General features: G+C 43.2%; 1 protein-coding gene and 1 pseudogene across 1 annotated transcript; both read right to left on the reverse strand.

Moving 5' to 3' along the window:
* Positions 1 to 4,899: 4,899 nt before the first annotated feature.
* Positions 4,900 to 5,922, reverse strand: CCL21 (C-C motif chemokine ligand 21). Its single transcript, XM_030832765.3, has 4 exons — positions 5,793 to 5,922; positions 5,572 to 5,692; positions 5,294 to 5,476; positions 4,900 to 5,212 (listed from the first exon to the last, which is right to left on the reverse strand). The coding sequence occupies exons 1-4, from the start codon at positions 5,857 to 5,859 to the stop codon at positions 5,188 to 5,190; spliced, it is 396 nt and encodes a 131-aa protein (XP_030688625.1). The 5' UTR covers positions 5,860 to 5,922; the 3' UTR covers positions 4,900 to 5,187.
* A 3,789-nt stretch (positions 5,923 to 9,711) lies between these two features.
* On the reverse strand, positions 9,712 to 10,109 carry LOC115840203 (small ribosomal subunit protein eS12 pseudogene; annotated as a pseudogene).
* Positions 10,110 to 12,413: the final 2,304 nt, after the last annotated feature.

The following is a 12,413-nucleotide window of genomic DNA, read 5'->3' on the forward strand; positions in this document are numbered from 1 at the left end:
TAGTGTTCAACCCACAAGCCTGTTTGCCTTTGGAGGACGGAGGACCGCGACGACGATGCTGCCTCCTAGTGGCGGAGTCGGGCAATGAGGCCAAGTGGAGTTTAACATCCCGTCCGCTGTGGGTATTCTGAACCGAAATTGGCGCCGGCTGCTCAGGTAATCACAGGTGGAGTTCGGTTATTCATTTAATATTAGATTGAAATTTATTATTAGCACAATCCAGGACTCTAAAACAAAAGTCTTCAAGAACATGGCATCAGAGTTTCCCTGGGGTGTTTTTGTTTGCCACCAACTGGGAAATGGATTTCTTGAAGAAAATGAAGTTTTCGGCTTCCTGACATAGCTAGCTAACACAATCTCTGTAGGGGAACTGCAGAAGAGCCACCGCTAGAAGAATACCAAATATAGGCATTAGAAAAAGGCTTGGCAATTTCAACACTCATAAAAGTCGTAATTCATTGATGGCAAAGGAAAGATACATTGATGATTTTTAACAAAATAGCATCACTTTGTCCCCAAATACAAGGATAAATAACACCTGGACATGCAAAGAAAAAGAACTTCACAAAAGAGGTCAGTTGAAGCTGAAGACATTTTCACAGGTAAATGATTAAAGCTAGGAAACAAATTAATTTTGAGCTTTCATAAATAGCAAGTATAGACCCAGTCCCCCTGACCTTCCTGTGCCATAAAGCTGGGCAGAAGATGCCAAATATGTCAGTGGTGCTGTGCTGGTAGCCCCATAGTACCCCATTTTTGAAGATGTCAAAAGAAAGATCCTGTCATTGGTGATCATGTCCCTCTAATGACTGATGAGTAAAGAATGAAATAGTGGCTAGCGAACATGTGGCCCAGGTACCATGGAGGGAGAGGAGTGTTAAGAAATCTGGTTGCTCAGTTTGGAATTAGTTTCCAGTTCATATGACTGAGGTTGTTAAGACATTTCTATTAGCTGTAATTCTGGGAGCTCTTACTAGCCCCGTCCATCCTTTACATTTGTGTTAAAGAGGCCCTTAAAGGATTTACAAAGAAGGAGTGAGCCAGGGGAAGCAGAAGGCTTCAGACTTTGAGGCAACACTGACAAGAGGGAGCTGGCCCACCATTTCGTAATTGTGTGTGGGTGTGTTATCATTTCATGGAAGAGATAGTGCTGAAATCATTTGAAAACATGGTATTAGTAATTTTCTGAATGGCACTGAGGGTGACATTGTTAGAAGATAGTAATTACTGTTAAAGGAAATTCCAGGGGTTACAGTGAGTTTTCATGTTTGTTTGATGATGGTTTTGTAAATTTGGGGGATGACTGATCTTTGGAATTTTTTTCTTTTCACATTTCTAGTAAAAGCCATTAATTGTCTTTCTGTTGAACACTGGCAGACTAGTATTCAGTAAAATATTTCTTTTTACTGTATGCATGAGCATCAATTTGGAAGTCCTCCAACTTTATAATTTCATTTTATGCTTTATACTTATTTTTACTGAAATATTTACTTATCTAAACAGCAATCTTCTGGAAAGTTACTTTTATCTCCCCTCCCATTCGGGTCTTTGTGATTTGATGCCTTTACAAATGTATACACACACCAGAAACATTTACTTTATTTATTTTATTATTATTATTATTATTTTTTGGCTGCGCTGGGTCTTTGTTGTGGAGCGTGGCCTCTCTAGTTGTGGAGCGCGGGCTTAGTTGCCTTGTGGCATTTGGGATCTTAGTTCCCCGATCGATCCCACGTCCCCTGCATTGGAAAGCGGATTCTTAACCACTGGACCACCAGGGAAGTCCTTAGAAACACTTACTTTAGTTTTAGTTGGGGCTCAAGAAGGAGTGAAAATAAATTCCTGTGTTTAATTTGCCATCTTTACCCTGAACTCCTACTTGTCTTTGAATTCGGTGGTGTTGATCTTTCCCCCTGTGGTTTGTGTTTTATGGTTTTATGTTTAACAAGTTCTTTTTCTACCTCAAGGTTATAACCACCCTCACCTATATTGTCTTCTATAACATATATTTTAAACATTAGGTCTTTAATCCTATGATGAAGTGTTTGAAAAATACTGAGGCTATGATAATGGGAAGGTAGAGGTATTTTAAATAAAGGAAGAACAACTTGAATCTTTATGAAAAACAAAAAGCTCAGTGACAAAAGGAAAGTAAGCACAGTACGCTACCTTGCTCTGCAGTGAACAACATTTACATGGTCATCATAATGTAAATTCTGATCATCGTCTAAATATAGTGGTATAGCTATATTTAGAGGATAGGGTGACAGGAGAAGAGGGTTCGTAAGAGAGCTAAATCTCCACTTTTTATAATAGGAAGTCAATAGGTAACTTAAAAAAAATTTAATTATTTTGTTGCGCCGGGTCTTAGTTGCAGCAGGTAGGCTCCTTAGTTGTGGCTCACCAGCTCCTTAGTTGTGGCATATGAACTCTTAATTGCGGCATGCATGTGGGATCTAGTTCCCTAACCAGGGATCGAACCTAGGCCCTCTGCATTGGGAGCGTGGAGTCTTAACCGTTGTACCACCAGGGAAGTCCCTCAATTGATAACTTTAAAAATAGGTAAATGAAGAAACAGAGGTATGAACAAAGTATTTAGACATATGGCACTAAGTCCTAGAGGAAGTAGCTTGAAAGTTGCAGGAAATGGTTGTTCAGAATAAGCCTTTTGGTACTTTCTGATTTTTTTTAACCATGAGTATGTATTATTTGATTTTTTTGAATTATGGATCTTACAGAAAGAAGAAAGAACAGGACGGTATTGTCAAAGATGAAGGCAGAAAAGGACAGTAGGGACTCATTCTCTGATAAGATAGATATTATATTGCATGCTAATCAGGGCAGGGCTTGAGGCAAATACCAGCTATGCAGTGTGGCAGGATAATTTAGTGAAATATGAAGTTTTGTTTTGTTTTGCCTATGTTTTCCTTTTTTTCTCTTTTTGCTGATGATTTTCTTTTCTCTTTAGAGCAAGCGAGGGTTTTGGTAGGGCTGAGAGTAGTAGCACCCTGATATTAGAGTCCCTTCTGTCTTTGTAAAAGTCTAAAGCAAACCTGGGAAGAGGTTATACCTTGGAGGGACTGGGAAGAGGGAGGGTTTTGGAGAGAGTTCTTGAAGACTGTGGAGGGGATTGGTGTGTATGTCCAGCCAGTATGGGCAGTGGGCTTTAATCCTTGACTGGGATGAAGCAAGCAAGCCACCTGAGTAGATGGCTCTAGGGAGATGTCTGGGGAAGCTAGGTCCAAGCCCGGAGGCTCTCATAGCTGAGCTCCCATGGCTCAAATGTGGCACAGAGCTAAGAGTTTGAGAGTCCAGGACCTGGGGAGTCATACCTGCTGGGAACACAGGGGCCAAAGCATTCACTGGTGAGACTGATGTCCAATGATGGGATGAGGTAGAGGGCATGTAGGAAGCCTCTCCTGTGCCTTGCTGTTTCTTTGACCTTTGCACAGCCCTTGGCAGATGGGACCCCAAGAATGCCAGCGCTCTGGTGCAGGGGCTTGGAGTAGGTTCATTGAAAGAACATTTTATTTTATTTTTTGGCCATGCCATGTGGCTTGCAGGATTTTAGTTCCCTGACCAGGGATTGAACCCCGGCCCTGGCAGTGGAAGTGCCGAGTCTTAACCCCTGGACTGCCAGGGAACTCCTGAAAGAACATTTTAAAGTACAGTAAATCTTGAACATCTGAGTTTGTAGACTAAGATCACACCTGCCGCATGATGATAGGTAGGGAGCATCCCCTGTCTTCACTGTACTCAGAAGGAGCAGAGAGCAAATATTTTAATGACTATAATAAGCGGTAAGTGCTGTGGCATGCGCAGGCCCCGGTGGAAGGAGAAGGTGGTGGCAACCACCTCTAGTTCCTTGCCCCTCTCCCAGGATCTGTTCCCTTCTTTCCCACGTGGCCTGGCCCCATCTAATGGTCCTCTCTCTCCTAGCCTAAGGGCGAAGCGGGGAATTGGAGGATCTCTGCTCTGGGGAGGGAGAGGTAGAGGAGAGTTAGACTGGAGCCTTCTTGGAGAGGAGACTAATTTACATCTGAGTTCTGGGGTTCCAAATTCCTGCCATTGGAGACTTATTCCTTGGCCTCAAGAGGTTAAAGGGGCTAAAGTGCCCCAGGCCCCGCCTAGGGGAGAAAGGAGAAAAGGGAAGGGGAGGATGCTTTCCCAACTGGAAGGAAGCTGAGGGAGGAACAGAGAACTCAGGAATAAAGAGCACATAGCCCCATCAAACAATAAGGAGAGGTCATAGACCCTGCTTCACCGGTCAGGGCGGAAGGGAGTCCTCTGGGGTCTTTGGGAGGAGATAGGGGCTCTCGAGGGCTCCCAGGGCTGGAACTCTGCGTAGGGCAGGTTTCAGTAGAACTTGTGTTCACCTGTGTTACCGGCAGGCCCAGGCTCCCGCCTCCCTCCAGTAGACCCCAAGGAAAGGGGAGGCAGTCCCCGGTGAAGCTGGGAGTGAAAGAATGCTGGGCAGAATCAGGGAAGGGATCTCTTCAGGGTCTCAGAGGCCTATGGAGCTGTTGGGGACATGTGCCTGGGATCCACTGTCTCTTCATTGGCAGGGATTTCTCAGAGACCAGGGGCAGCCCAAGTCCCACCCTGCCTGTCAGCCTCCCTTTTATTGCCCACAGGTCTGGGCACCTGGGAAGCAAGGAAACTCTTGGGGTGGGTGAGGATATAGAATTTGCCAGCCTGAGCTCTTGGCCAGGACCCCAGAGTGTGTGACTCCACCCTGTGGTGACAGTGGCTTCTCTGTGGACACAAACACACAGGAACAGATACTTGGGAGGAAGGCCAGAATGGCTGTTTATTCAGTTAGGTATAAATCATATTTACAAAGACGAGGTGGGTGCAGTGTGGAGCACGGTCAGGTCCAGGGCCCTGGGTGACCTTTCCTCAGAGGGGACAGTCCTGCTGCCACCTCTCACATTTCCTATGGGACTTTCCCTTCTCTGCCTCTCTAGGCCTGGCCTGATGTGGGCAGCTCAGCCGTGCAGGGTAGGGTGGGTATACAGAAGGGGTGGTTGAAGCTGGAGAAGGGGTGAGGGGAGGCCAGCATGGGGTGGCTGCTCTGGGCCCCCTGAGTCCTCCTTCTCTCCTAGCCCACCTCTTGTCCCTTGGGCTGGGGCTCCAAGCCCTGATGAGACTGGTGGGGACCTCCTGGGCTCCGGGCTCGTCACTGGGCTATGGCCCTTTTGGGGTCTCAGTCCTGGGAGGGCAGAAGAGGGCTTTGAGGGGATGATCAAGGCTCCCCTTCACTTCCCACCCCCCGTCCCTTTAGCTTCCTTACCTCTTACAGCCTTTGGAGCTCTTTCCCTTCTTGCCAGACTTGGTGGCCCTCTTGTCCTTCTTACAGTCCTGGGCTGGTTTCCATGGGGCTGCTGGCTTGTCCAGACGCTGCATCAGCTGCTGCACCCAGGCCTTTTTAGGGTCTGCACATAGCTCTGGCTGAGAGCGTTTCCGAGGTGAGAACCTAGGGTTCAGGGGTTAGCAAGCCTGTCTTAGTCTTGCCCATCATGCCTTCCCACTCAGCTGCCAGCCTGCACCCACCCCCTTGTACCCACTTACAGGATAGCTGGGAAGGGGCAACCCAGGCTTGGTTCCTGCTTCCGGTAGCTGCGGACAACGTGGGTGGGAATCTTCCTTAGGCTGTACTTGAGGCAACAGTCCTGTGCTCCTCCATCACTGCCTGCAGGTGGGGTTCACAGGGAGTGAGGGGCTGCTTGGAGGCTCCTACCCCGGCCTCTCCACCCCCTTGCCCCCATCCTAGGCAACTCCCTCCTTGATACCTTGGGTCTGGGGGATGCAGAAGGCCAGAACTAGGACAAGGATGCTCAGAATCAGCGACTGACCCATGGCCACGGTAGAGCTCGGGCGAGGTGGAGAGCTCCAAACTGGGGGTCCGTGTGTGGGCTGGGACTGGTGTGCCGCCTATTTATGCAGGCAGACACTTTCACTTCCCCCATCCCCAGCTACTCTGTCCAGGCAAGTATAGGGATCTCCCTCCTTTTCCTTCCTGAAAGACAGATCCTGTCCTGGCAACCAGCCTCACTAGTATGCGGAAATGAAAACTTCACACAGCCATTCAGTCCCCCAAGCTGCCTGAGTCTACCTCCTCAATATTAGTTGAATCTGAGAGGCTCTCCTTTTTTTTAAAAATTAAAATTTTTTTTAAATTTTAATTTTTTTGGGCTGTGCCAGGTGGCATGCGGGAATCTTAGTTTCCTGACCAGCGATCGAACCTGCGCCCCCTGCAGTGGAAGCGTGGATTCTTATTAACCACTGGACCACCAGGGAAGTCCCTGAAAGGCCCTCCTTCTATCCCCAGCCACTGTCTTGGTGCAGGCCTTACCGCCTCTCCTCTGGAACACTTGTTTCACTCCAGGCTCCACACTCTCCTGTTCCTTCAAGCAGGCTGAGGACTGTTCCTAAAATACAAATCTGACTAATGAATTGTAAGAGTTCTTTGTACATTCTGGATAATAGACCCTTATCAAATATATGATTTGCAAATATTTCCTCCCATTCTGTGGGTTGTCTTTTCACTCTCTTTTAAAATTTTCATTGGAGTACAGTGGCTTTACAATGTTGTGTTATTTGCTACTGTACAGCAAAATGAATCAGCTATACATATACATATATCCCCTCTTTTTTGGATTTCCTTCCCATTTAGGTCACCACAGTGCATTAAGTAGAGTTCCCTGTGCTATACAGTACATTCTCATTAGTTGTCTATTTTGTACATAGTATCAATAGTGTATATGTGTCAATCCCAATCTCCCAATTCCTCCCACCCACCTCCCTTTGCACCTTGGTATCCATACATTTGTTCTCTACGTTTCTATCTCTATTTCTGCTTTGCAAATAAGATCGTCTATACCATTTTTCTAGATTCCACATATATGTGTTAATATATGATATTTGTTTTTCTCTTTCTGACTTACTTCACTCTGTATGACACTCTCTGGGTACATCCACGTCTCTACAAATGACCCAATTTTGTTCCTTTTTAGGGCTGAGTAATATTCCATTGTATATATGTACCACCTCTTCTTTATTCATTCCTCCGTTGATGGACATTTAGGTTGCTTCCATATCCTGGCTATTGTAAATAGTGCAATGAACATTTGGGTGCATGTGTCTTTTTGAATTACGGTTTTCTTAGGGTATATGCCCAGTAGTGGGATTGCTGGGTCATACGGTAGTTCTATTTTTAGTTTTTTAAGGAACCTCCATACTGTTTTCCATAGTGGTTGTATCAGTTTACATTCCCACCAACAGTACGTGAGAATTCCCTTTCCTCCACACCCTCTCCAGCATTTATCGTTTGTAGATTTTTTGATGATGGCCATTCTGACTCGTGTGAGGCGATACCTCATTGTAGTTTTTTTTTTTTGCGATACGCGGGCCTCTCACTGTTGTGGCCTCTCCGATTGCAGAGCACAGGCTCCGGACGCGCAGGCTCAGCGGCCATGGCTCACGGGCCCAGCCGCTCCGCGGCATGTGGGATCTTCCCAGACCGGGGCACAAACCCATGTCCCCTGCATTGGCAGGCGGACTCTCAACCACTGCGCCACCAGGGAAGCCCCTCATTGTAGTTTTGATTTGCATTTCCCTAATAATTAGTGATGTTGAGCATCTTTTCATGTGTTTGTTGGCCATCTATGGCCATCTATGGTTTGTATGCCTTCTTTGGAGAAATGTCTATTTTGGTCTTCTGCCCATTCTTGGATTGGGTTGCTTGTTTTTTTGATATTGAGCTGCATGAGCTGCTTGTGTATTTTGGAGATTAATCCTTTGTCGGTTGCTTCATTTGCAAATATTTTCTCCCATTCTGAGGGTTGTCTTTTCGTCTTGTTTATGGTTCCCTTTGCTGTGCAAAAGCTTTTAAGTTTCATTAGATCCCATTTGTTTATTTTTGTTTTTATTTTCATTACTCTGGGAGGTGGGTCAAAAAAAATCTTGCTGCAATTTATGTCAGAGTGTTCTGCCTATGTTTTCGTCTAAGAGTTTTTTAGTGTCTGGCCTTACATTTAGGTCTTGAATCCATTTTGAGTTTATTTTTGTGTGTGGTGTTAGGGAGTGTTCTAATTTCATTCTTTTACATGTAGCTGTCCAATTTCCCCAGCACCACTTAATTGAAGAGTCTGTCTTTTCTACATTGTATATTTTTGCCTCCCTTGTCATAGACTAGGTGACTATAGGTGTGTGGGTTTATCTCTGGGCTTTCTATCCTGTTCCATTGATCTGTATTTCTGATTTTGTGCCAGTACCATACTATCTTGATTACTATAGCTTTGTAGTATAGTCTGAAGTCAGGGAGCCTGATTCCTCCAGCTCCATCTTTTTACTCTCTTGATAGTGTCCTGTGATGCACAAAATTTTAAAATTCAGTTTATCTATTTTTCTTTGGTTGCCTGTGTTTTTAGTGTCATATTTAAGAAACCATTGCCAAATCCAAAGCCATGAAGATTTCCCCTTATGTTTTTTTCCCCCAGCTTTACTGAGGTATAATTGACAAAACTGTATATATTTAAAATATACAACGTGATGATTTGATATATGTATACATTGTGAAATAATTACCACAATCAAGTTAATTAACACCTCCATCACTTCACATAGCTATACCTTTTCCTTTTTTTTTTTTGTAGTGAGAATGCTTGATATCTACTTTCTTAGCAAATTTCAAGTACACAATACAGTATTATTAACTACAATCACCATGCTGTACGTTCGATCCTCAGAACTTAATCATTTTATAACTGAAAGTTTGTACCCTTTGATAGACATCTCCCCATTTTCCCCACCCCCAGCCCATGGCAACCACCATTCTACTCTCTATTTCTATGTGTTTGGACCTTTTTTTTTATTCCACATGTAAGTGATTCCATACAGTATTTGTGTTTCTCTGACTTATTTCACTTAGCATAATGCCCTCCATGTTCATCCATGTTGTCACAAATGGCAGGGTTTCCTTCTTTTTCTTATGGCTGCATAATATTCTATTGTGTGTATATATATATATCTCTCTCACATCTTCTTTATCCATTCATCTATTATATTAACAGTCACTTAGGTTGTTTCCATATCTTGGCTCTTGTGAATAATGATGCAAGGAACAAGGGAATATATCACTTTGAGGTAGTGATTTCATTTCCTTTGGATATATGCCCAGAAGTGGGATTGCTGGATCATATGGTATTTCTTTTTTAATTTTTTGAGGAACTTCCATACTGTTCTCCATTATGACTGTACAAATATACATTCTCACCAACAATGCAAAAGTGTTCCCAGTTTCTCCACACCTTTTCCAGCATTTCTTATCCCTTATCTTTTTGATAATAGCTATCCTAACAGGTGTGATGTGATATCTCTGTGGTATTGATTTGCATTTCCCTGATGATTATTGATGTTGAGCATCTTTTCATATACCAATTTGCTGTTTGAATGTCTTCTTTGGAAAACTATCTATTCAGGTCATTTTCCCAGTTTTTAGTCAGATTTTTTTGTTTGTTTTGCTATTGAGTTGTAGGAGTTCCTTATATATTTTAGGTATTAACCCCTTATCAGATATATGGTTTGTAAATATTTTCTCCTATTTCCTCTGTCCCTAGGTTGCCTTTTCTTTTTGTTGATTGTTTCTTTTGCTGTGTAGAAACTTGCTTATTTATTTATTTATTTTAAAGAGCCAAGTCTTTAATTTGTTCATTTCTTGCATTTGAAGTACTTCTTGATGACACCCTTGACCTGAGAATCTTTGCCATAGTCCTTAACCACCACACAACTGCAACCAGCCGCTTTACAGGGTTTTCCCTCTCTGTCAGTTTTACAGAGTCCTACCCACTCCCCTAGTTCCTTGCTGTCATCAACCTTAATTAGGTTGATTTGATGTTTAGCATGGAGGGCCTCCACCAACTTGACTTATACAGGCTCATCACAGTTGGATGCAGGCACCCAAAGATGGGCTTGGCACTGGTCTAACACTTTGCAGCTTTGCAAATTCCATGTGCTAGGCCATTGCGGATGAGGGTGGTCTTCAGCACCTCTTGCAAAACAGTATTAACGTCCATTGCACCTCCAGCACCAGTGCCATCCTCGGCCATGGTGGTGGGTAATGGGTGGAACTGAATCTTGAATGTACCCCAACCTCCACCTCTGAGTTACTCAGCGGAGGCAGGGAAAGAGTATACAGAAGCTTTTTAGTTTGATGTACTCCTACTTGTTTATTTCTGCCTTTGTTATCATATCCAAAAATATCATTGCCAAGACTGATGCCAAGGAGATTTTCTTCTGTGTTTTCTTCTAGGAGTTTTATGGTTTCAGGTCTTACGTTTAAGTTTTTAATTTGAATTTTTGTGAGTGGTGTACAGTAGGGGTCCAGTATCATTCTTGTACATGTAACTATCCATTTTTTTCAACACCATTTTTTTTCTTAATTTATTTAATTTTTGGCTGAGTTGGGTCTTCATTGCTGTGCATGGGCTTTGTCTAGTTGCAGTGAACGGGGGCTACTCTTTGTTGCAGTGCACAGTCTTCTCATTGCAGTGGCTTCTCTTGTTGCAGAGCATGGGCTCTAGGCATGTGGGCTTTAGTAGGTGTGGCACGCAGGCTCAGTAGTTGTGGCTCACGGGCTTAGTTGCTCCACAGCATGTAGAATCTTCCTGGACCAGGGATTGAACCCGTGTCCCCTGCATTGGCAGGCGGATTCCTAACCACTGCGCCACCAGGGAAGCCCCAACACCATTTTTTGAAAAGACTATCCTTTCCCCATTTTGTGTTCTTGATCCCCTTTCAAAGATTGGTTGACCGTATATGCATGGGTTTATTTCTGGGCTCTGTAAACTATTCCACTGGTCTATGTGTCTGTTTTCATGCCAGTACCATACTGTTTTGATTACTGTAGCTTAGTAATATAGTTTGAAATCAGGAAGCATGATGCCTCCAGCTTGGTTTTTCTTTTTCTTTTTTTAAACTAATTAATTAATGTTTATTTTTGGCTGCATTGGGTCTTTGTTGCTGTGTTTGGGCTTTCTCTGGTTGTGGTGAGTGGGGGCTACTCTTTGTTGCAGTGTGTGGGCTTCTCATTGCAGTGGCTTCTCTTGTTGCAGAGCATGGGTTCTAGGTGCGTGGGCTTCAGTAGTGTGGCATGTGGGCTCTGTAGTTGTGGCACGTGAGCTTTAGAGCACAGGCTCAGTAGTTGTGGCGCATGGTCTTGGTTGTTCCGCGGCATGTGGGATCTTCCTGGGCCAGGGCTTGAACCCATGTCCCCTGCATTGGCCGGCTGATTCTTAACCACTGCGCCACCAGGGAAGCCCCTTGGCTTTTCTTTCTCAAAATTACTCTGGTTATTTGGGGTCTTTTGTGGTTTTACATGAATTTTAGAATTTTTTCTGTTTCTGTGAAAAAATGCAATTGGAATTTTGATAGTGATTGCATTGAATTTGTAGATGACTTTGGGTAGTTATGGACATTTTAGCAATATTAATATGCCAATCCAAGAGCACAGGATATCCTTCCATTTATTTGTGTCTTTAATTTCTTTCATCAGTGTCTTATAGTTTTCAGTGTATAGGTCTTTCACCTCCTTGGTTAAATTTATTCCTAAGTATTTTATTGTTATTGATGCTGTTGTAAATGGGATTGTTTCTTAATTTTTTTCCAGATAGTTTGCTGTTAGTGTATAGAAATGCAACTGGTTTTTGTATGTTGATTTTGTATTCTGCAAATTTACTGAATTTGTTTCTTAGTTCTGACAGTTTTTTGGTGAAGTGTTTGGGATTTTATGTACATATATAAGTTTTCTTGCCTAATTGCTCTGGCTAAGACTTCTAGTCCTAAGTCGAATAGAAGTGGTGATAATAAACACTCATCTTTTGTTCTTAATCATATGAGAAAAGCTTTCAGCTTTTCACGTTTGAGTATGATGTTAGCTGAAGGCTTGTCATACATGGCTTTTATTATGTTGAAGTGCGTTCCTTCTATACCCACTTTATTGAGAGTTTTTATCATAAATGGGTGTTAAAACTTGTCAAATGCTTTTTCTTCATCTATTGAGATGATCATATGATTTTTATTCTTCAATTTGTTAATGTGGTGTATCACATTGATTGATTTGTGGATGTTGAACCATCCTCATATCCCTGGAATAAATCTCACTTGATCGCCATGTATGACTCTTTTAATCTGCTGTTGACTTTGGTTTGCTAGTATTTTGTTGAGACTTTTTACATCTATGTTCATCAGGGATATTGACCTGTACTTTTATTTTCTTGTAGTGTCCTTGTCTGACTTTGGTATCAGGGTAATGCTGCCATCATAAAATTAGGGAATGTTTCCTCCTCTTCAATTTTTTGGAAGAGTTTGAGAAGGATTGATGCTAATTCTTCTTTAAATGTTTGGAAGAAAAA

This window comes from Globicephala melas, chromosome 6, assembly GCF_963455315.2.
Source record: "Globicephala melas chromosome 6, mGloMel1.2, whole genome shotgun sequence".
Lineage (NCBI taxonomy): Eukaryota > Metazoa > Chordata > Mammalia > Artiodactyla > Delphinidae > Globicephala > Globicephala melas.